The 24282-nt window shown below is 43.7% G+C and overlaps 1 protein-coding gene and 1 pseudogene across 2 annotated transcripts in view; one reads left to right on the plus strand and one right to left on the minus strand.

The window, feature by feature from the left end:
• Positions 1-8223, plus strand: part of P3H2 (prolyl 3-hydroxylase 2) — a 154182-nt gene extending 145959 nt beyond the window's left edge. The window contains exons 14-15 of the mRNA XM_082393222.1: positions 2172-2312; positions 7162-8223. Coding sequence (XP_082249348.1) covers positions 2172-2312; positions 7162-7254 — 234 coding nt within the window. The 3' untranslated portion in view covers positions 7255-8223. The remainder of the gene's footprint in view (positions 1-2171; positions 2313-7161) is intronic.
• Positions 1-24282, minus strand: part of LOC309629339 (craniofacial development protein 1 pseudogene) — a 368808-nt pseudogene that overhangs the window by 305609 nt on the left and 38917 nt on the right. The gene's annotated exons all lie outside the window — the stretch shown is intronic.

Consider the following 24282-nt stretch of genomic DNA (forward strand, 5'->3'; position numbering starts at 1 on the left):
ATTTATTCAAGGCAAGTACAGCACAAAGCCTTCTCTGACTTTAATCATCAGTTAGATGCAAAGCAAAAGGAATTTTCTTTCGTCATACTTGGAAGAACCATGGATTATTTTCGACAGCAGCATATTTGTGAAACATGGGTATTTAGTTATTTTGGTTTCTCTGTGCAAGTTTGAAAAAGATAAAATCCAATGAGTTCCATTTGCTTCATGAAAAACTAAACTCAGTGGAGCTGTGTTCCAAACGTATGTTTACAATCATTTAAACTTCAGAATACATTTTCCCTTAGAAGCAATGTCATTAGTGGAGCTTGTTTATTCCTCCGCATACCTGATATATGAGAAGTGATGCTCTCCATTTGATAAGATTAGTCCTTTGTGACCCCACATACCTATAACCAATCCCAACTGCTTCAGGCAATTGATAGCTTCTTTTCCCAAAGTTCTCCATGTGTAAGCATATTTTCAATTCTTCCATCAGAGACAAAGCATTAAATTGTTCCCACAGCCTCTCTTTAGTATTGTAACATGTTGATGCCAAGACTCAAATCACATAGAAGCAATGACGACTACGTGTGGATAAGTAAGCCCTTGACCAGCACCAGGGAATGGGCAGCTCAGAAAATTTGAAATTAGATCCTAAAGCCATGCGTATAGGAAGGCTTTCCTGTCCTGCTTCATATATTTTCTAGTATTAGTTATTTTGCTGTTTCTGTGTGAAAATGCACAACAAATTCCTCCTCCAGAAACACAAAATCGGATTGATACTGAAGGCACCAGTAACTAGGAACCTAGATTTACAGCAGAAAGTCACGTTGATAAAGCTGCTTGAGAAAAGCAACTCTCTCTAGCAAAGACAAATCACTCCTCAGTTAGTGTGAACAGAAGAGTAACCCAGAAAGTGACTGCTTTTCTCTGCTCTTCCTTTTAACACACGCAAACAACACACACACACACACACACACACACACACACACACACACACACCCCTCAGGATCTTTGACTACTCCACTTACCTTTGACCTTCCACAAGTTCGTCACACAGTCTGGGAGTACCTTCGTTAAGTAGCATCCAAGGACTTCAGGAAATCTTGCAAATATTCCTCCTGAAGCTGGCAGTGGAAAAACTTAGCCATCCCATTTTATGGTGAAGGGAACCACAGATTCTTCTAATGGTCATGTATCAACTCAAGTCAATTCAGAAAATAGTTTGTTAGAACTGGTCCATCTTATCAAATAGTACAACAATTGGTGCCACTTTCTTGCTTTTATTTCTAAGCTGTACTATGGAATAAGTCAGGTTTCTGTGTTTCTCAAGAAAGAAAAATGAACTCTGCTTAGAGCAGACACTTTACTCACGGAAGCGAGACCCCTAATATTCCATTGCTTCAGCTTACTCAGTTTGGAGAGCCTGCTTGTTTGATCTAATACTCTGGCTCAGGGCCCCCAGCAGTGCCTCTTTCCCTTCTACCCTGTCCTACCTAATCATTAGTGGACAGCTCCATCTGAGCCAAGCTTGGAAGGACTGTGCCCATCATTCCAGAGCCCTGGAGGCCATGGAATTGGTCACCTGAAGGGGTGGTGTGTTCTCATCACTGGAGGTATGAAAACATTGGCTAAGGACTACTGGGCAGGAATATTGTAACGGGAATTAACGTATCATATGGGATTAGACTTGACTTTAAAAAATTTTTGTATTACGAGAAGTTCACAAACCATAAATGCACAATAAGGAATTAGAAAGGGTGCACCCATGGAACCACTACCTAGATCAATTATAAGAATTTACCAGCACTCTACATGTCCCCTTGATTTGTTTTTTTCATTCCACAAATATTAAATGTACATCTACTTAGGCCAGATGTTATGCTAGTGCTAAAATTAGAGACGTGAATTAAAAGGGAGAGGCTTTGCCTTCATGAAGTTTACCAGCCACTAACATAGCATGTATTGAGCGATTACCATTTGCCATGGACTGGGCCAACCGTTTTACCTGATAACTTTATTTTCTGAATTAGGTATTGTTTTGACCTTATCTTTGTTTTACAGTCGAGGAAATTGAAACAATTTTGTCTTCTTCAATCCCAGGATTCCATTAGAAGGATAGAGAAGGGGGATTGTAGAAATGTTAACAGTATAGGAATTGAGAGTCAAATTTTCACTCTCTTTCTCAGGCCTCTATAAAACCAAAGTGTGGGCGTATGATCAGCTTCTCATCTGGAGGAGAGAACCCGCATGGGGTGAAGGCAGTCACCAAGGGCCAGAGGTGTGCTGTGGCTCTGTGGTTTACCTTGGACCCACTCTACAGAGAATTGGTGAGTTTCTGACCCACCCAGAAAGCCACTGAGACACCCTATAGACCTGCTTCATGAACTGATTTATCGGAAAAGTCCTTTGGGTTGATCCATAACCGTTCAGGGATCTTAGAGATCATGGGGAAAGAAACCAAACCAAAACCAAAACAAAACAAAACAAAAACTTTTACAGAATCCTTTCTGTCTGGTTTCCAACACTGGCTCTGTTTTCTAAGCAAGAACAAATTTTGTTAATCAGATCCATGACCTAGCAATTACACATTTGATGTTTGTAGGATGAGTTTGAGGAAAAGAAGGGCTATGAATGCAGTTCTTAATCAGATGGGTTCTTAGAAGGTAAGGTTTGCAGAAATAGACATCACAGTGATATTTGGCAGTCTCTAATTAGTCTTGAGTTTATTCATAAATTGTAGCATCAGGAGAGAGGAATCATTTTTTACTGGTCACTGGGAAGACTGATTTGTTTTCTCAACAAATCCTTAAAAAGTTCACTGAATAATTTATGAAACATATGTAGAAGAGGGTGAGGAGACCTGAAAGTTTATCATTTACTACTATTAAATTAAATATTAAAATATTGTTATTATTCTATTGGAAGTAGCTAAGGATGCTTAGCCTGGGTAATAGACCATGATCACATCCTTCTGGATGCTGTGGGCAGAGATTATGGTGTCTGTCTGTGAGGCTGCAGAGGGATGAATTAAGACCTCTGGATACAAGCCCCTGGGAGGAAAATCTAGGCTCAACATAAGGAATAACTTTGTATCATCAGCACTATTTGGTGGACTTGTCTTCTGTGGAAGTATTGAGTTTCTTGTCACTGGACGGCTCCAATCAAAGCCTCAGCAACTGCTTGGCATGGAACGCTGAACCTGAACCCGAAACTTCATGGCAAGGCTTAAACCGGACGACTTCGAAGTCTCCTCCAGCCTTGAGTCTTCATGAAGCTATGAAATTCTAGTCTTGAAAATGGCATTCTAACCAAATTTCCTCTTTACATCCCTAAATTGGATCCAATTTCATCAGAAACTTTAAAATGAATTTCTCTTTCTCATATACTTTTTGCCGTCAAAGCTGACTCAGTTTTTAGGTCATATCCCCTAAGCATTCTTTCATATATTTCACAAATGTTTATGGAAGATCTACTATGTGCCTGGAAAACTCCACTAGGTAGGCCCTGGGGGTACACAGTTGAACAAAGCATAGCTTTGACCACGAGGAGCTTAGAAAGGCTGAAAAGGAAATGACGGGGAGAAGACAGCAGTCTGCGTTTGCAGGGGGATAGCAAGGAAGACTTACGTATATAAGCGCAATCCTAAGAGAGCAGAGGACGATAGCCAGGCACAGAAAGAGAAAAGAATGGTCCTGACAGAGGGAGCAGAGCAGGGAGAAATCTGAAAACTTCACTGGGGACTGAGCAGTCTCCTTCACCTGTAATTCCTCTCTCCTCCTGTGTCTCCACATCCAAAATGTCAGCGTTTCTCCACATCCAAAATGTCAGCGTTCCTCCACATCACTCCTTCTGGACTAAGGAACCTAGGTACCTGAGTACGCAGAGCAGCTATCACATTGTTGAAAAACTGCCTCGCCTTTTTTTCTCTTTAGTGTTTAATTCAATAAACATTTAACCTGTTTTATTATTCATTACCTCAGCCCTCTCTTCCAAGATATTTTTTATATCAAAATAAGCTAACACAAAGTTCTCTTTGAGCCTTGCTAACCTGGAAAGTACAGTGTTAGGAAAATTCTTCACTCTCCAGGCTGTGGCGACATCTAGTGGTCACAGAAGAAAATGACCAGCGCCTCTGAGGCAACTGCTAGAACATTTTGCCTATGATGTGATTCCCAGACTTTGCTCCACATTGGAATCAACTGGCGATCTTTACTGACTATCGACATTTTGTCTACCACCCTTGGAAATTCTGGGTTAATTGGTTTGGGCTGTAACCTGAGTGTCGGAAGTTTTAAAAGCTTCCCAGGTGATTTCAATGTGCAAAAAAACTTCAGAGTCCCTGAGTTAGGCATCTACTCTCAGGTTGAATCCCTGGGCAAAGAAAGCCTGCCTATCAATACATCATCAGAACTGGCAGACTTCCATGCTCATTATAGATTACTTTAAAGGCACTGAATTCTCAAGGAGTATTTAGCAACATACACCGGTAAGGATGCCCAATATTAGAAGCTTCAGTTCCTTGTATAGAGACTTGCAGCTCTTAAACATCTTTCCTTTCAGGACGTACATGACAACAGTCTCCTGTGCATTCAGATTGCAACATTTTATATCTACATCAGTTTGCTAATCAGCAAGATGTTCTCCCCATATTCATAAAAGTAATACCCATTTTATTTGGACATCAAGGCAATTTAGTTTTCTGTTATTTAGTATATTTGGTCCTTGTAGGTGCCTTTTGGTCAACATCACGCTCAATTACAAGCTCTTGAATACAAGAGGCTTTGTTTTCAAGTCATAAAATAGTTCTTTTTATAACTTACTATGCTGGACATTGTGCTAGGGACTACCTATAGGAGATACAAACTAGATAAGACATAACTTTTATTTTCAGGGAGCTTAAAGTCAAAGTGAAGAGATAATACAGGAGCCTGAGTAATAAAAGCATAGCAAAGTTCAGTAGGAATTATTAGAGGCAAAAATGCATGGTGGGGACTTCCCTCATGGTCCAGTGGTTAAGAATCCGTCCTGCAATGCAGGGGACACTGGTTCAATCCCTGGCTGGGGAACTAAGATCTCACATGCCACAGGGCAACTAAGCCCATGCGCCACAACTACTGAGCACACGGGTCACAACTAGAGAGCCTGCACGCCACAACGAAGAGCCAGCACACTGCAATGAAAGATCCCGCATGCAGCAACTAAGACGAGATGCAGCTAAAAATAAAATTAATTAATTAAAAAAAATGCATGGTGTTTAGGGGATAGAAAGAGGAAACCAGGAAAGGCTTCATTGAGGAGATGGCATTTGATATGAGCCTTACAAGATGAGCACGATTTCCTTAGGGAGAGACATTTTAGACAGGGACAGCCCTTCATCCACCTCTGTATTTATTCATCAGCTATAATACTCCCTTGCCAAATGTCTGTAGCTTTTCTGGACACAGGAAATACAACAGTGACCAAACATGACAAGACTCCCTGCTTTCACTAGAGCTTACCTTCTAGTGAAAAAAGACAACAAATAAGTAAAAGAATAAATAATTGAGGGATTTTCAGATAGTGAGAAATGATGTGTGGGAAAGAGAGCAAGGCAACTGATCTGAGAGTAAAAAGGAGCCGGGGGTGAAGTGTGAGGGGCCTCCAGACAAGTGACAAGAAGAAGCTAACCATGGTAAAGGTCTTGGGAGGAGTATTCCAGGGGGAGAAGAGGTTGTAAAGGCCCAGAGACAAGAAGGAACACAGAACAGTCAAGAAGCAAAGAAAGCCAGGGTGGCCAGAACATGGTATGCGAGGCGGAGAGCGGGCTGAAAAGAGGGCACAGAGGAGGCGGCGATCAGACTGGACAAGCTGCTCAAGAAATATGAATTCTACCCTAACTGTAGGGGGGAAGCCATATTCCGTCCTCACCTCCTCCAGTCCCAGGAGTTACAGGATAGGAAAGATTACTGTAGCTAACACGTCGTAGACTAGAGTCATGATAAAGAAGGTGAAAAGATGTGGGTGATTGGAGATGCCATTTGGAGGTAGACCAGCTGGGCCTGTTGAAGGATTAGTGTGGGGATAAGAGAAAGCCTAGGATGCAATGGAAGCATCCTTTAAAGCCTAGGGGCACTTAACCTGGAGTAGGATGAGGAAGTCCTTCTCAGAGTGCTGCATGCAGAGACCTTGCGGTAAGTCAGGAAGGTGGAACGTAAGGTGAGGCGAGAGGGGAAGGCAAGGCGAGCTGAAGAAGAGAGAAAAGTCAGAGTCCTTATAAGCACATCAAGAAGGTCGGACCTGGAGCGTCGAGCAATGGGAACCCACGTGAGGGTTGTGAGCAGTGAGCAGGAAAGGGTGGGGGTCATGATTCAAGTGCAGAGAGTCCGTCAGGAGCACGTGGGAGGAGGTGTGAAACAGATCAATTTGGAAACTGCCGCAGTAAGTGAGTTAAGAGATGATGAGAGGGTAAACCCATGGTCCTCAAGCAGGAGCGGTTTTGCGTCCTGTAGGGCACATTTGGCAACACTTAGAGACATTTTTGGCTGTCACGACTTGGGGCCGGGCATGTGCCACTGGTTACCTGTAGTAGGCAGAAGCCAGAGATGCCGCTAAACATCCTACAATGCACAGGACAGCCCACACAGCAGAGAGTTCTCTGCTCCAAGACGTCAGCCGTGCCAAGGTTAAGAAACACTGGCCTAAAGTAAGGCAACAGTATGTGCACTGAAAAAAAAAGGGGGCAGAAACAGGAGGCAGAACAGAGAGGACTGGTGATTTGTCAGATCCAAGAAACCCTGGTCAGGCTTTTGGGGCAAATGGGTGAGCAGTGGTGGTCTTTACTGAGAGAAGAAATATGTGAAGAGGACAGAGTAGGTCTGTGGGGGAGAACATGGTGAATTCAGCTTGAACACTGACCTGGAGAACTGAATCGGAGATCTCTGTGGGACCACAAAGTAGCAAGGGAAGTCAGCAGTTGAATATACAAGATTTCTTGGCAAGAGAGAAATCTTGGAAAGTAATTGCTCAGGACATAGGGAAGTCAAGAGAAGGCACCCGGGTAGGGATGGAGATGAGGTTTCCTTCTTAGCCAGATTTAGCACCCATCCATGTACAGATGGATGCCTGGAAGTGTTGAGGAAGCTTCTGCCACTGATTATTATGCTTGTCACAGCAATGTGTAAATTGTCTTTTTTGCAGGAGCGAATACAGGCCGATGAAGTGATCGCGATCCTGGATCAAGAACAGCAAGGGAAGCACAAACCAAATATCAACCCCAAAGATGAGCTATAAAAATGAGAAAAAGAGTATTCTATCAGATATTTATTTAAATTGTTAATCTTATGAGAACCTTTTTATTTTTGTACAGAGCCACGGTATAAATTAACAGGTTAATATGAGTCACCAGATCTCCCTTCTGTGCCTAAGGATGCTTGCTTTGCCCCTCTCAGTCTTTCTGTCTTGGTTTTTCAGCAGGTCATCTCTCAAAGCCCAGTCACGCCCTCCCCACCACATACACACACACACACACACACACACACACACACACACACACACACACACAATTCATTTGCTGTAGATCCTAAAACTCAAGCAGAAAGAGTAAGTCCATTCTTGGCGAAACAACAGTTCCCAGACATGCCCACTTCTAAAGTTAGCATGTGATTTGGACTCAGAAGGCCTTCCTGGCTCTGTGCCTTTCAGCCACCATCTCCCCCAGGGCTGATGGCCATGAGTTTAACTCTGAGGAGTCTCTGGTGAGGTCAGAACTGCTTCAGGTATTGCTGGCTTGAGGGCCCCCAGGCTCTGCAAAGGAATGACTCTGATGACGACTGCATGAGACGGAGGAGCTCAGCCTTCCCAGGGCCCGGGTGGAGTTTTTGACTCTGGTGTTTTCAGCAGAGAGCGCCCTTACACTGGAAACTTCCGTTCGCCCTCCAGCCGGGTGCCAGAAAGGACTGCCCGAGGAGTTGTGTCTTTAAAAAGGTTGTACGGGGGTTGGAGTGGAATGGCTCTTCATCCCAGTGACTTTGGAAGGAAATCTTTAATCGCACCTGAATCAGGGCACCATGGCCACGTTGCCATGGGGAGAGTGGGGTCCACTGTTGAGAAGGTGTGTTGTGTTCTTCAGGAAGAAGAAAATGATTTTGGATGGATTCCGCTCTCCATCTGCATATATTTTGGGGGTCCCTTTGGTGCTCTCCAGCTCATGGATTTTAGTGCTTGTATCTGATTTTTTAAATAAAGGGAGCCTTCTTTTAATATTTGGTGTTTATTTTTCTTCTCCCAAATGTTTCGTTTGTCTCCAGGTAATGGTTTTGGGATCCCCCAGGAGCTTTGGGGACCACCCGGGGTAATACTGGGCCATGGCTAGTTTTGCTGGCAGGTGCTTGGGGGCTGCAAGGAAGGTGGGAGCATTACTTCTGAAGAAACAGAGCTGGTTAGCAAACAGGTGTTAATGCAGAGAACATCTGGTCCTTGGTGTGAATTCTAAGGAAGACACTGCAAAGACAATGTTTTGGGGGGTGGGGACTGGGGTTGTTCTAGCCGAGGGGGTCTGTTCCACTAACCCATGCGAGATCATCTGCCTCTGTGATGGGCAGTGGTAGAGGTTGTAGCCCTTAAGAAAACCAACGGATAAAAGCATTTTCTTAAAATCACATTTACTTTCTGCCATTTATGATCTTGGGTAGTGGTAAGAACATTCATCCTTTGAAACTGAAAAATTGAGTCATAATGATTTATGTGCCATCTGTTTTTCACCCAACCTTCTGATTGCATTTTCATCATGGGAGAGTGAAAAGAGCGTCAGATTATAATCCCAGCCTGATCGAATATGCTCTGCTGTGTGACCTGGAGCTACTCTCTTTCCCTTTCTGGGCTTCGGTTTCCTTCTCTGAAAATGACATCATTGGCTGTAATTGTTTCCAAAAGCCCTCCCTCTTGCTCTAAATACAAAGCAAAGCTAAAACGAAACAAACCATAAAACTGATTTTAAAAATATTCACAAATACAACCAAATTTACTTCTACCAACTTTTTCAGAATTGTGAATGGTTCCATTATGTGTATGTGTGATTTTAAAACTTGAAACCTAATTTTAGGGCTGAAAATCCCTGAACTTTGGAAAGGGAGGTTGCTATTTGTCTGCTCTCTTACTGAGAAGCATTTGCTGGCACTCAGATTTGCTGATAGGAGGTTCTGGCCAAGGATCTAATTTCTGTTTTCGGGCAACAAGGCGTCAACAAAGAAAACAGTCTTTGGCTCCTTGCAGCCCGCGCTTCCTGGATGCTCTGGGAGAGCCTAGGACTCCAGCACTGACTGCCATTCAGCCCCACAGACAATGAGCAGAGACCTCGATAGATGGGCATTGGGGTAGATCCCCATCTTGTTTCCTTGCTGACAACAGAGTCGTTATTCCTGTTTGGCAGGCTACCCATGTCCGGTTCTACCTGGGACATCACGTATTCTCTCAAGCATTTATGTTTTAATCTGCCCCACATCAAACCATACACAATTTCATTCAAATATTACGGAGTGTCATCAGACTATTTTTAAAAGATCAAGCTCAGAAATTTCAATCTACGTGATGTCTAGCCCCTTGTGTAGAAGGATGGGAAAGCTCATTAGAATTTTTGTCGTTTTTAGAGCTCAAGGAGGTCATAGAAATCACAATTCAACTCTATCTGTCTGGAAGGAAAAGGAGGCTCAGAGGTAATAAAAATGATTGTGTGGTTCCAGAATTTAAGCAGGAAGAGCCAGGGCTGCTGAATTGAATAGGAGAATCCAGGCACAGGGCAGCGTCCACTAGAGGAAGGGGTGCCTTTTTCTATTTGGCCCCAAAATGCTACTTGCTCATCAATCCACAGACCTGCAGGACTGTTTCCACAAGGGGTGCCTTTTTCTAATTCACTTAAAAGTACTGTATGTGCTTGAGGCAACCTAGGCTAAGAAGCCCAATTTTTATGACTCCAAGTCTAGGACTCTTCATCGATATCACTTGGAGAACTACCACTTGTCTTGATGACTATCCCTTGTGTAAAAAGCCTGCAGTGGTTTTTTTTTTTTTAATTAATTAATTAATTAATTTATTTATTTTTGGCTGTGTTGGGTCTTCGTTTCTGTGCGAGGGCTTTCTCTGGTTGCGGCGAGCGGGGGCCACTCTTCATCGCGGTGAGCGGGCCTCTCACTGTCGCGGCCTCTCTTGTTGCGGAGCACAGGCTCCAGACGCGCAGGCTCAGTAGTTGTGGCTCACGGGTCTAGTTGCTCCGCGGCACGTGGGATCTTCCCAGACCAGGGCTCGAACCCGTGTCCCCTGCATTGGCAGGCAGATTCTTAACCACTGCGCCACCAGGGAAGCCCAAAGCCTGCAGTTTTACAGAGCTTTTTTTTCACCTGTATTGTTGTATTGAATGTTTATGACGCAGAACAGGTTCTCACACTAGGAACCCCAGGAGCTGTTCCAGGCCCAGACTATGATGCCCATTTTGCAGATGAGGAAACGGAGAGCAGTGAAGAGAAGTCAGAGCCTGTGCTCCCTGGGCTTGGAGTGTCCATGTCTGAGGCAGAAGCACGGTCTTTTGAACAGGAGGGAAGAAATAAAGTGCCAGCTTGTTTGCTCCCAGGCATATTTAATATAAAATAGCACATTCATGTAAAGAACAGAGTTAGATTTTTATAAAATCTAAACTTTTTCTCCTCCTCTATTTCCCTGCTGACGTGTGAAGGCATATCTCCCGTGCGTATCTCTTCTGAGAGGTTTTGATTATGGTTGCCTAATTCAATGAAGCAAATTCTGGGTGCCTGGCCCTGCTTTTATGAAACTCACAAAAGGGAAGAAGGGAAGCAGTTTCTAGTCAGGTGCCATTTTCCTCTCCCTCTAAGGCAGAGAGAATCTGGAACTTCAATTTCTTCTTGAGAAAACCCCGACACAGGACAGAGTGGTCTCCTTGGACGTATGAGACACACAGTCTTCACCATTGCTTTGTGCATAGCATTTTCTGGCACTTCTTCAGCTGAGGAGAAACCGTGGAATGAGTCAGTACCATTTAATAATATATACCTATGAGTTTTAATTGAAGTACAAATGCTGAATTATTTCACATAAGACAGCCATGGGGAACAACTCACTCACTGACGTCAAGAAAGGAGGTAATGAGGGCCACCTCACTAGTTCTTGATGCCAAAGAATGAAACATCCCAAGGTGACTCGACAATGGTACAGCTGAGAAGTGAGAAAAAGTTGAACTGTTCCCACATCCAAAACTCTTCCGGGAGACAGGAGCCACTTGCAGAAACTCCCAAACCGCAAGTTAGATTGGACCCATCCAAGTTAGATTGGATCCCTGGCTACATCCTGCCAAGAAGCCTGTGATGTGAAGTGACCTCCCCAGACAGCCCCTCATCCCACCTGCAAATCTTCTACCCCCGGATAATTTGATGTTTCCAACATAAGACCCAAGGGCCTGTTCTGTTTTGGACCTGGGCGACTTCTTCAGGCACATCGAGGCACATAACATCCACCACCGTTGGAGCTCACTGCTGGGTTGGAGCTGCAGGCTCCTGCTGTCAGAGCCTCCTCATTCCCACCTCCCCGGGTAAATCACGGTGTTTTCTCTGCCTGCTTCTGACCTCGGAGGCCAGACAACGTCAAGTCTGGAACAATCTGATCACTGATCCTGCCTTGCTCTACGATGGATGGCATCAGCTCTGTGAAAAGCTGGCTTTTCAGTAACTCACCTCTGAAACTATGGCATTTGAACTCAATAGTTTCTTGAAAGATCTTATGAAGAGCCCACCAGAAAAATAGCCAAACAAAATGTTCCGGCCCCCTCTTCTCCTGACACACATTGCTAGGGAGGAAAATCTGAATGCTCTGTTAATTCAATATACAACACACATTTTCTGGTCACTTGCTGTGATACACCTGGAGAGAGGGTGAACAAGATAAGTCTCGCCCTTTCTTTCCCTGTTAGGTTACCGGTGGTTGAGGATAGAGCAGAGTTTGACAACATTTCCACCTTAATAGTCCTTCTCTAAACCATCTTCTGCTTTGGAAGGGCCAACCCAACTGCCTTCTTTATCCGAGTCCTCTCTTGAAACTGGGAATTGGGTGTCATCCATCTTTCTGGGAACTCTTGCCCTTGGCCCGTCTTGTCAGATTCAGGTAACTTCCCTCATGACAGAGGTACCTAAAAAGGCCCTGGAAATCCTATCTAGACCCCAGTTAAACCCTCCTCCTTCTTCCTAAGCTGGCATTGTTGCCTCTGAATTACTATCTGTTGGTGGGTGGGGATAAAAGTGGGGATCAGACAAGAAGGATTACCTGTTATGTCTCATCTTTTTCCACCTGTAAATCATATATCCCATTGTTTCAAAGGGTTGTAATCATGGTTGGCATTTATAAAGCTTTTTTATGATCTTGAAGCACTTGGCAGTCATACGTAAGTACATAATTATCTTAAGAGACACATCAGTGCAATCTTCATTTTGTAAGCAGAGAAAAGGAACAGGCGCAGCGAAGGAGGTATAGGAAAGCTCTGGTCATGCATGAATTCATTCCTTAGACATTGTTACTTAGTAGTGGGTTTAGAGAGGGATTCCAAAATAAGCATGATTTCATCCCTTCCTTTAAGAAATTCGAAGTACAGTGGAAAAAGTAGATGTAACCTGATGAAAAATATAAAATGAGGTTAAGTGCGGTGACAGAAGGGTTATGATAGAGGCAGGTACGAGAAAAAGGCCATGTGAGTTCCGAGAAGGGAGTGGCTGGAGACAGGGAAGGCTTTGCAGAGAAGGTGGCAGTTAAGCTGGGTCTTGAGTGCCTGTCTGTCACCAGTAAGCAGAAATGAGCCACAATGTCCTCAACTGAAAAAGTGGTTGAATTTGAACTCAGTAGTTTCTTGGGTTCTAAAATATTAAATTTTCAGAAAAGTTGGAGAGTTTATTTTAAAGTTGGTGTTTTGAAGGTGGGGTGGGGTAGGATCTTTACTACAAATTTTTCTGGGAAAGCATGTTAATGAATGCTGTGAAAACCCACATGAAAGATGGGAATAAAGACACAGACCTAGTAGAGAATGGCCTTGAGGACACGGGGAGGGGGAAGGGTAAGCTGGGACAAAGTGAGAGAGTGGCATGGACATATATACACTACCAAACGTAAAATAGATAGCTAGTGGGAAGCAGCCGCATAGCACAGGGAGATCAGCTCGGTGCTTTGTGACCACCTAGAGGGGTGGGATAAGGAGGGTGGGAGGGAGACACAAGAGGGAAGAGATATGGTAACATATATATATATGTATAACTGATTCACTTTGTTATAAAGCAGAAACTAACACACCATTGTAAAGCAATTATACTCCAATAAAGATGTTTAAAAAAATTTAAAAAATAAATAAATTAAAAAGAAAATCCACATGAATACCAATTTAAACGTTTTATTTTATTCCGTTGTGAGGAGGTTTATGTAAGTGGGTGGAGTTAAGCCGCTGAGGACCAGGCTTCCTGCTGAAAAGCAGAGCCCCAGCCGGCATCAGAAAAAGCTGAGGGGAACCCCATCATTCAGGTGCTGGGCAATGAGGTCACCCAGCGGCACTGCCCTCTGCCCGGGGGTCCAAGAAAGCTTTTAGCCCATATGCCCCAGGGCCAGTCCACTGTCTCAAATTCTTACACTTTCATCTTAGAAATAGGAATAATGACAATATTCCAGCCCATCTGATGATATTCAGGAGTGTTTTCTGCAAAGCCTAAAGCATCTGGTAAATCAGTCAAACTTATGGTGAAACCAGAAAGCTGTGGAATGTTTTAGTAAGGACATCTCTTTCAATGTCAAACAGGGAACAGAGTTTCAGAATCTTTGGGGTTCCTTGGAAGCAAACCATCTCGAACAGGCATTAATGGGGCATAAGTAATACGCTTTCCTCACAAGATAATATGAATCAGAATTATACTTATTTGGAGTTATTACTGGTAATTAAATAAATGCTATTCAGTATTTTTTCCTCTCAGTATCCAAGATAAAGTTATAACAACATTTTTTTTAGCACAGTTGGGTTCTGAGAAGTCTTAATTTGCAGTTTATTCTACCTTTAGCTACTTCAAGTGAAGAACAGGCACGAAGGCATTGTGGGACCTCCGTTGACTACACAGAGTCAAGATTCCTGGAGAATGTTCCATTTTCCTTCGTTGTTTAGCATTGTGGTCACTAAGTGTTTCACAATATCCCAGGAGACGGGACCATTATTCACACAGAGGGAAAAAGAGCAGACGAATAAATTGACTTAAGTCAAAGTCATAGTATTGATAGATGTCAGTTTCCCAAATAAAAAACAAGCGGTTGTACTCTCTAAGGATGTTTTGCAGTTCTGATCATTTTTTCTGAAAAGCTAGGAGGCCGGAGGAATTACTGTGAGCTGATCTGATTCCAGGTCTCCCCACTCCTCCACACCCCAGTGGAAATCCAGAAGGAGGCTCCTGTCTTCAGCAAGATGGTTGTTACCACTGCTCTGAGGGTACCAGGTCTGATTCCAGCTCTGCTCCAGCACACTCCGGTTTCCTCACGAGGAACACTCGGAATCGTCTCTGAACTTCCAAGCTGCAGGGCTGAGCACAGGGTACAGATTTTTCTTCCAGACGTTTGGCTTCTGAGTAATGTTTTTTTTTGTCTCTAAGGGTAATAAAAGTACATCTGATGTTGCTTCCTGTACCATGAACTTTGCTTTGAAGCACCAGTGATCCACTTCAAAGGCTCAGCACCACTCCGACAGGGAGATGTTGTTCCTGGGGACCCCTTCTCTACCGAGGTGTGCCCACCAACCCGGGACACATTGCCCACCAAAACACTTAAAGACCGGGGGTCAGATATGTCAAATGTGACAAATTGGCATGCTGAAACTTCAAACTGCTCTGCCTTCGGAACCAGCCTAGAATATCCATCATGCTTTGAACTCTATGGGGAAATGAAATGCATCGTTTACATGCAGACTGATTTACAAATTAAGTAGAAAGATACCTGAATTGTCCTCAAAGCTGAGCATAGAGTGCTTGTGGTCATTGTTCGGTCCACACTGAACTGTTCAAATCTGGTTAGACTGGGGAGATCAAGCCTATGGTGGAAACACAAGGGAGAATCATGGTCACAATAAGGGTTTGTATTTATAGTTCAGCAAATGAAGATCGCTGCAAATAACAGACTGCAAGTTGGAAGGGTCCTTAGGGGGCATCTGGTCTTGCACCCCTTATTTTAGAGTTGGGGAAACTGAGGCCCAGAGAAGAAGTTATTCACTCAATTTTACTACGAAAGTTACTGGTAGAATCTGAGCTCAACTCCCAGGTAGCCCGACCCCTCGTCCAGAGCCCCATCCCAGGAGTCAGTGTACAATAGCAGGGAAGGCTCAGATTTTATGCCTCCTAGACTTGGAAACCCTTGCTGACCTTACTAGCTCTCTGATAATGGCCACATTTCTTATCCTCTCATTTTCAATGTCTTCATTCAGCTATCTGATGAGTTGTCACGAGATTTAATCGAGATAATAGAAGGAAAACACCAAGCACTTAGCAGGCAATCATTAAAAGGCAATTGTTAATTTTTCCATATCAGAATGCCTCAACAGAAGGAAAACGAATAGGACTATGATCTCTCGAGCAATGTTTTCCAGCTCTCATGACATTTTTTTTTAATGAATTTTCCCATGAAGCATTTTGGAATCTTCAAAGTTAATTTTCACACTATTAGATTTAAGATTTATCTCTGGCCCCAAATAACACACTTATTGCTGGGGCAGGGGCACAGGAGAAGAGAAATTTGTTGTGCAAAATCGAGAGGGTATTTCAATTCCAAACTGGCTGTCAATCATCAGTCTAGAAAGGAGATGCCCGCCTTTCCTGCAGCCACATTATCTGGCCCTTCTGACTTCCTAGGCTCCCCGGGACCAGGACAATTCAGTGGCTTTTCCTGGTCCTCTCTGTCCCAGCATGTTGAGAAGCACAACAATTTTCACCTATTCCTTTCACTAAACATTCTCTCACTTGCTTTTCCACTGTGTAGGAAACACAGAATCATTGTTTAGCAGCAGAGGGCACTGTCGGCATATTTTGCCTTAAGGGGTTAAAAAAAGAGATGCCTCTGTGCATTCATTCATTCATTCATTCATGTTGACAAGTCGTGGCTTAACATCTGTTGTGTGTTCAGCATTAGGAGGGGTGATAAAGAAATATAAGAGGTGGGCTGAGAGTCCAGGTTGGGAAGGCTGCACAATAAAAGATGATAAGCATGGTACCTATACAAACACAAAGAAAGTATGTTTTGGAGATTTTTGAAGAGAGCAGAGTTTAGAGTAGGCTTAAATAGCTCAGGAAGAATTTTTGAGGGAGTTGGTCTAGAGCTGTTCCGTAAATGATGAGCTGGACGTGGAATGGCAAAGATAGAAGAGGCAAAAGGTAAAATAGACAACAAAAACAAAGAGTCTTGCGTTGCCATCAACATCAGCACTGTAACCATGGCAACCACTACTGCGACAAGTATTACCTCTATGTCTTATAACAGTCATCATGGCTCACGTGGATGGAGGCTTTCACAACCGTGACCTCATTTGGCCCTTGCTGAAATCCTGCAACTTCAGCTCTACAGGTATTATTCTAATTTGACTAGTAAGAATGCTGAGACCCTTAGAGGGAAAGTGACTTGCTTAAGGTCACACAAGCAGTCTCTGTTAGGGCTAGGATCTCCAAACTAATTTTTCTCCCAGCTAATGCAGCAGGAAACCATGGCTCTTGTGACACAGACTCTCAAAGCAAAGAGAGTTTGAGATGCAGAGTAATAAGATAAACTTCAGCTGTTAGGCTGGCTTCGGGTTACCAAGAGCTTGACCAAAAGCTAGACTGCGGTATTGGGGCTTGATCCCATAAACCTCAGGAAGGTTTCTGAGGTTTGGGGAAACTAGCGATGGGTGGTTCTTTGCTGCAGTTGCATAGCAAATCTGGCACACGAGGGAATGGAAGAAAAGGAGAGAAATCAGGATACCAATAAAGAAAATATTACAGGATTTGAGGCTGGGGTGGCAGTTAAGTGGGAGTGGTCTGCTCCAGATGGGAGGAGATTTTATGATTGCCATTAACTGCTGGCACATAGAAATAATACAAAGAAGATTGACCTTTAAAAACATTTTAAAAAATTTATTTATTGATATTGTTGATTTACAATGTTGTGTTAGTTTCTGCTGTACAGCAAAGTGACTCATTTAACTATATATACATATATATGTGTATATATATATTATTTTTCCTATTCTCTTACATTATGGTTTATCACAGGATACTGAATATAGTTCCCTGTGTTATACAGTAAGACCTTGTTGTTTATCCATCCTATACATAATAGTTTGCATCTGCTAACCCCAAACTCCCAATCCAGTCCTTCCCCACCCCCCCTTGACAACCACAAGTCTGTTCCCTATGTCTGTGAGTCTGTTTCTGTTTCATGGATAGTTCATTTATGTCATATTTTAGATTCCACATATAAGTGATATCATACGGTATTTGTCTTTCTCTGTCTGACTTACTTCACTTAGTATGATAATCTCTAGGTCCATCCATGTTGCTACAAATGGCATTATTTCATTCTTTTTTACATCTGAGTAATATTCCATTGTATATATGTACCACATCTTTTATATCCATTCATCTGTTGAGGGACACTAAAGTTGCTTCCATGTCTTGGCTATTGTAAATAGTGCTGCAAGACAAATTGACCTTAAATTGACTGGTTTTAAGTTCCCTACAGAAAACACACTCCCTTATTGCCTGCAGCCCAGGGAGGTCAAATCCCACTATCCTCCTACCCTAGCCCCCTACACCCTCTGGTCCCCACTGCCAAGGCACAACGTAAAGACAGCCTGAATCAGGCTGGCAGCAGTGTAAAAAACTGAGGAAAGCTATTTTGAAGAAAAAAGAAATAAGGACTTGGTAGCTGATGGAATCACCAAGGAAAGAAGATAAAAATCATGATTCTGAGATTTTGAACCTAGGGAAATAATGATGTCAATAATGCAAATAGGGAAATGAGGAAAAAAATAAACTGGTTTCAGAGGGAACGTGACCTTACAGGACAGGAGGACTTCCAAGTGGCAAGTCAACCCTCAGCTGGAATGTTTTGATACAAATTTATTTCCTATTCTGTTTATTGATTTCTTGCTTTCCACTTTTCATCTGATACTTATAAATGATGGGGGTTGCATATATCTCTTTTACAAGAAGGAACTGAAATGAGGGATAAAACTGCCAAGTTATTAGTGTTACCTGTCACTGCTTAACATCCTTCCACTGACATCAAAACCAGTGTCACTATTCTTACGGTGACAGACCTGTGCACATTGGAGCCCTGTGTACCTTCTCCTCTCCTTGACTCCCTACCCTGCACTGCCCGCTCTTGCCTCTCAGATGTTTACGTTCTGTCTTCTCTCCCCAGAACGCTCCCATCTTCTCCAAACCTCTCCAGCTTCACCAGACAACTCTCACAGGAGAGTGGCCAACCATCCCCGTTTACCTGGGACAGAGGAGTGTTCAAACCAGGACAGTCCCGGGCAAACCTGGACAGCTGGTCACCTTACACGTGAGTCAGCTTTTGTCTTGCCTTCTTCTTCCTCTTGGAAGCCTTTCCTGACCCGCTACTGCCCCAGGCTGTAATTTCCATCTCCCCACTGAGTAGTCCACTCCCACCCTTCACCCTGAGTAGTCCTCCCCCATCCTGCTGCCACCCTTCTCACTCTCCTAACTACTGAGATGAGGTCCATCTCCCCTGCTATCCACAGTAGCTGTCTTTGTGATACCTCCACTCTCAACATCCTGGTTCAAGCAACCGTTGTCTCTCTGCTGAATTATCGCAGAAGCCTCCTGACTTCTGTCCTGCTTTCCATCCTTGTCTCCTTTAAGTGTGTTCTCCACACAAAAGCTAGAGTCATCCTTCTGAAACATACGTCAGATCATCTTTACCCCTCTGCTCAAAATCTTTCACTCGTTTTCCATTTCACTGGCTAAGCCAGTTACCCTCTGCTCTTCCCTCTATATACTCCTTCCTTACTTATCTCCAGTGGCACTGCCCTCATTACTGTTCCTAGAACACACCCAGCATGCTCCTGCCTCAGGGCCTTTGCATTTACTGTTGCTGATGTCTGAACCATTCTCCCCTCAGGTGTCCACATGGCTCATCATTCATGCCCATGGAGTCAAGGTCAAAGCACATTTTCTTAGGGGATCTTCCATGACTTCTTTCTACACTTGAACTCTTGGCAGCTGCCATTCCCACTCCTCCTCTCTGCTTTATTTTTCATACCCTTATCACCATCTAACATTTTACCTAATAAATTCTGTTTGCTGCCTGTCTCCTGCCACGCAGAATATAGTTTCTAGGGCAGGAATTTTATTCATTACTACATTTCCAGGGTTTAAAGTAGTACATGGCACAGAGTAGAAATTCAGAAATATTGATTGAATTCATGTATACATGATTACATGAAGGAGTGGACACACAATCAAAGGACAATTAACTGAGAGTCACGAGTTTTAGTTCAGCCACACAGGATTTTGGTGAGATTGAGAAAATTACTTTCTCCCTCTAGTTCTTATTTTCTCCATCTTTAAAATGAAGGCCTTGGACTCAGGGCTCTTTAAGGACGCTCCAAGCAGTGGTATTCTCAAAGTCTACCAGTCAATGATATGTAAGAACCAGAATCCAAATTTGTTATTAAACCGGGCTCAGAAGGAAGAAAACATTAACAAGGGAAAGAGAAGCACTGTGGAAGTTCCAACTGAGACAAAAAAATATATGTATAAGAGACCTGAGAATTCCATATGTGAGGCGATGCAAAGGAGGCAGACGGCTGAGCCAAGATAACACATACAATTCATTATCGGGCTAAGATTGAGTCTCAGCCCAGGGATAAATTATCCTAGCAGTCTGGAAAATGACACCAAAGGTGAGCCAATCCCCATTTGATTACAAAGCCCTGCACTGATACAATTTGTGATTAGAACACTGCTTGGAAATCCTTCTGCACACCTGCCTAATGGCCCCCAGAGTGGGTGGATTCTCAAATTAGTCATATGAGAACAGACAGTTTAACAGAAGAGAGGCTGTTCTAGATTGTTCCATTTGGACAAGTATCCTCCTTTCAGCAAAGGGAAGTAATTCAAGATGCACACAGCTTTCTGTCTATTGCCCACCTGTCTCAGGGGAAGAAACCTATTGGCCACCATCTTAGAGAGGGTCCTTGGAGAGAGGGTGGAAGGGGATGGATTAGTCAATTTAAAGTGCTTCAAGTGCTATAGCTGCCACACCCTGATTGTGAGGGACCAGACCGGTTATTCAACTTCTCCTGTATAGCTACTGTATGGATACAAACTTAAGCGCAGTAAGGTCAGCGAGTTACTCAGCAGTAACCAAATCCGTGGTGTTTCGGGGATTATCAGGGCGATCTCCCTCTGCAGTTGTGGTTGAATAGGATTTTGCTGTTGTCACCTTGTTTGGTAACACAGCAATAGCAAGTGTTGCAAGTGTAATTGTTGCTGTTGAAATGTCCTCTTGGCAGTTCCTGGTGTGTGTGTGTGTGTTTGTGTGTGTGTGCGTGTGTGTTTACCATCTTTTCAAAGTGGCTCTGGGAACTTAGATTCCACTTCAAGGAAGTAACCATGGATTGAATTTAGATCCAACTAATAGATATCAAACCCCTAGTTCTTGCCAGACTTTGTATTGAATGCTTTGTTGTGCTCTAAACCTTGTGAAATAGTGCCATCGGTTTTTACAGATAAGGAAACCAAGGCTCAAAGGAATTAAGTAACTTACTCATGGCCTTAGTGAGAGCAAGTTGCCAAGCAAGCTAGGATTGAAGGATTTTAGCATCTTGCCACCCAGACACATAAAATCTAGGGAAGAATACCACTGTATAAAACAGGAAAAGTTGTGGCTGCTTGGGCTGAAGCAGGAGCCAGGACTTTGGAGCCCTGTGCAGTGTCCACTCTTCGTTGGCCTCTGTGCTCTCCCTAGAGCTCAGTGGAACACATTCCAAAGAGCCTCCTGGGTGAACTGAACTCTAAGCCACTCCCAGCTCTAAAGTAATTTAAATCCATGATTTTGGGAAGTTCCTACTCCTATCAGACGCATACTATCAACTCCTTCCTCTGGACAAGTACTCAAACTAACCAGACCTCAGATACAGGAGTTTGAACTTCACAGTTTATAGAATCATAGAATGTTAAAGGTGGAAGAGACCTGAGAAATCAACAAATCCCAAAACTCCACATATCTAATAAAATGATAATAATTTTAGTTTTTATTGACTGATAGAAGCCCAGGAAGAAGAAATGATTTGCTCAGGGAAGTCAGTTGGTCAGTTGTCTTTCTTCCAGAGAGGTGATATTTACAATACATAACAACCAATATATTCTAACCAATCAGAACAAATACAGCACTGGGGGGCGGGGGAGAGCCCAGGGGAGCCCCTCCATGCAGGGTTTACCCTGTCAGTTGCTGGATCGTGAGGATGTCCCAGGGGTTTTAGAGGAGGGGGCAGCAGGGGTTGGGACTGGTCCAGGGGCTGGGCTGGGGGAAGTGGCTATTTATAAAAGTCTGGAATTATTTAATAACTGGTAGAGCCATCCTGGCCCATAATAGTGCAATATCAGGCCTGGCCTTTAAATATTTATTTCTCAGAATACCCAAAGTTGCAGGGTTTCCTTGTAACTGCTGAAGCTCTTTTAAGGCAACTGGGGCTTTGCCTCATTGCTGATTCTGCTTCCTTTTCAGGAGGGGAAAAAAGAGGCAGGGAGGGGCAGAATATCTGTCAGCCAAATGTCACATCAAAGAATTCCACCCAGAGCCACACAAGTGCAGATACCTGAGGGGCATTGCCGGGCAGACAGCACTCTTTCTGGTAATTGGGTTGACATCACTGAACAGCCTGAGAGGATCTGAAACCTTTCCACAACTCCTGCCTCCTCCCATCTGGTGGTGAAAACCTCAGGTTGGGAGCTGAGTGATTATTCAAAACCAAATGCAAGGACACCTAGAGGTCACATTCCTAAGGGAAAGACTTTTTCCTAGGTTCCGATCCAGATGCTCAATGAGAAGAAAAGGACCAAGGTCAAAGTTGCCTTCAATTGCACACAAAGAGGGAGCCAAGGATAGCTGTAGAATCATATACTCAAGAGATTACAAGACTCCATAATGCTCACTTGGTCCAGCCCCCTGTCAAAGGCTTGAATCTTCAAAATGGACCATCCCTGACAGCGACCAGACAGAAAGGTCCTCTGCTCGTAAACAAGCCTCGGTCTTCCCCACTTCCAGATCTTTCTACGTATAGCTTCCTCAGCCTGCAGTACCCTTCCTCTTTCCTTGCTGCATCTTGGGCCCATCTACTTGCCTTCCAGGTCTCATTTCAGAAAATACTTAGATAAGAGGCTGCCTGAGATGTCCTGTAGAAATGTCTTCTGGCCATCGGAACTTCACACGTGCAACATTTGCTACTCTGGTGTTTCCATCTCTGTCTCCCTCCCTAGGCTATGAGCTACAGTAGGGGAGGCACAACTCTGTTGTACGTATCCAGCAGGGCCTACACAGGACCAGACACAAGAAAAACATTAAAAAATGTGAATGGATGCGTGAATTGCTACATCTTGACTGCCAATGAAGTATTTACATTCACAATCTCATATTATCATTGCACCATGCTTAGGAAGAAGATAAAACTTTTTATAAGAAGTAATATTTTCATGCCCATTTTATGGATGAAAACAGCAAGCTCAAAAAGAAAAGAAAAACAAAAGAACCCTGGTATATGTTTAAGACCTGTATGGGCCATTCATTGTGCTAGGTCCTTTCAAACCTTTCATCATCTTTATCCTTATAACTGACCTTTGAAAAGTTATTTTAATCACACTTAAAAATTTTATTTACTTTTAGATTGAGACACCCTTTTCAGGCTATGAGTTTTGACCAATGTGTAAAGTCATGACAATCATGACACAGAACTGTTCCATCACCCTCATGCTACCCTTTGTAGTCCTTCCCTCCCCACCCCAGCTCCCTGTCAATCCCTGGTTTCTTCTCCATCCCTATATTCTGTACAGTCATATTTTAGTAAATAAAAAAACAAAACTCAGAGAATTTAAGCAACTTGCTCAAGGTAAGGGCCTAATAGGTGATTAGACTTTGCCATTGAACACAGACTTCTGATTCTCTATAAAGGTGGGAACCGAGAGCATGGAGCCAAGGAAAATGCTTGTCCAATTCCCTTGCCTCCCTCCCTCCTTCCACAGAAAGGGCCCGTCCTTAGTCCGGGTTCTGTGAGAGGCAGGGCAAGCACAGCCTCATTACCAAAGGCCAGATCTGATAAAGCTCCGTCTCTGATCATTCACTAGGTGTTGAGGGAAGCCTGTGTTCCTACCCAGTGGAAGATTCTGAAAACCATATTCTTTGCAGGCTGTTTAGCAGACAATGGTGTAAGAGATTGGTCTTTTTCCAGTTACCTCACTTATCTCTAAGACAAGAGGTTCTGAGAGGAGATCACTGCTAAACATTTAGCCTCTCAATTCACCAGCTTTCCCCCAAGGCCCCGGGGCCCTTTTCCAGACATGGGTAAGACTACAGGAGAGCCTTCCTGGCACAAAGTGGGCGCTGCTGCTAATTGGCTTGATGTAATTGACTGTCATGGCTGTTCCTCTGGGAAGCCAGCCATGGTCTCTGCAGGAGCAGCTGTGCGGGGCCAGCCTGTGGGCAGGGAGCACAGTCCTTACCGGAGCTCCCAAACAAACAGGTTTAAGGGCAGCTTCAAAAGCGAAGAGCGGGCCTGCCGCTGGGAAAGGGCCATTTCCCTGGGAGGTGTTGTCTTCCCAGGCCACGAAGGATAGAGAAATCATTTTATCTTCTTCCTGCTTTTAATCAGGGTGGCAGGATATTGGTACCACTTTTGTCTGAAGATAATCTCTTCTCTAAATTAAAAAATAGTAATAATAAGTACTTGTTTGGGGCTGAAGGAAGATGCGAATGTGTGATCTGCCCTGACAGATACAGGAAATCACCCCAGGCCTCCTGCAATTCTTCTCTCCATCATTTTCAGGCCCCAGCCCTCTGCCTTCCTTCCTTTAGGAAATAATTCTTTTCTTACCTTAGGAAATAATTTTAAATTCATGAGGGCTGATCCTCCCCTTCAGGCTGCAGTCTTGGCTGCAAAATGTCATCATGCCCTACCACCCAATGAAGTTGGATCTTCCGGTGAGGGCTCTTTAGATCGGTAGCCCTGACACTTTAGGTGCAGGAGTCTCCAGAGAACCC

This window comes from Balaenoptera borealis (genome assembly GCF_965194805.1).
Source record: "Balaenoptera borealis genome assembly, chromosome: 5".
Taxonomy (NCBI): Eukaryota; Metazoa; Chordata; class Mammalia; order Artiodactyla; family Balaenopteridae; genus Balaenoptera; species Balaenoptera borealis.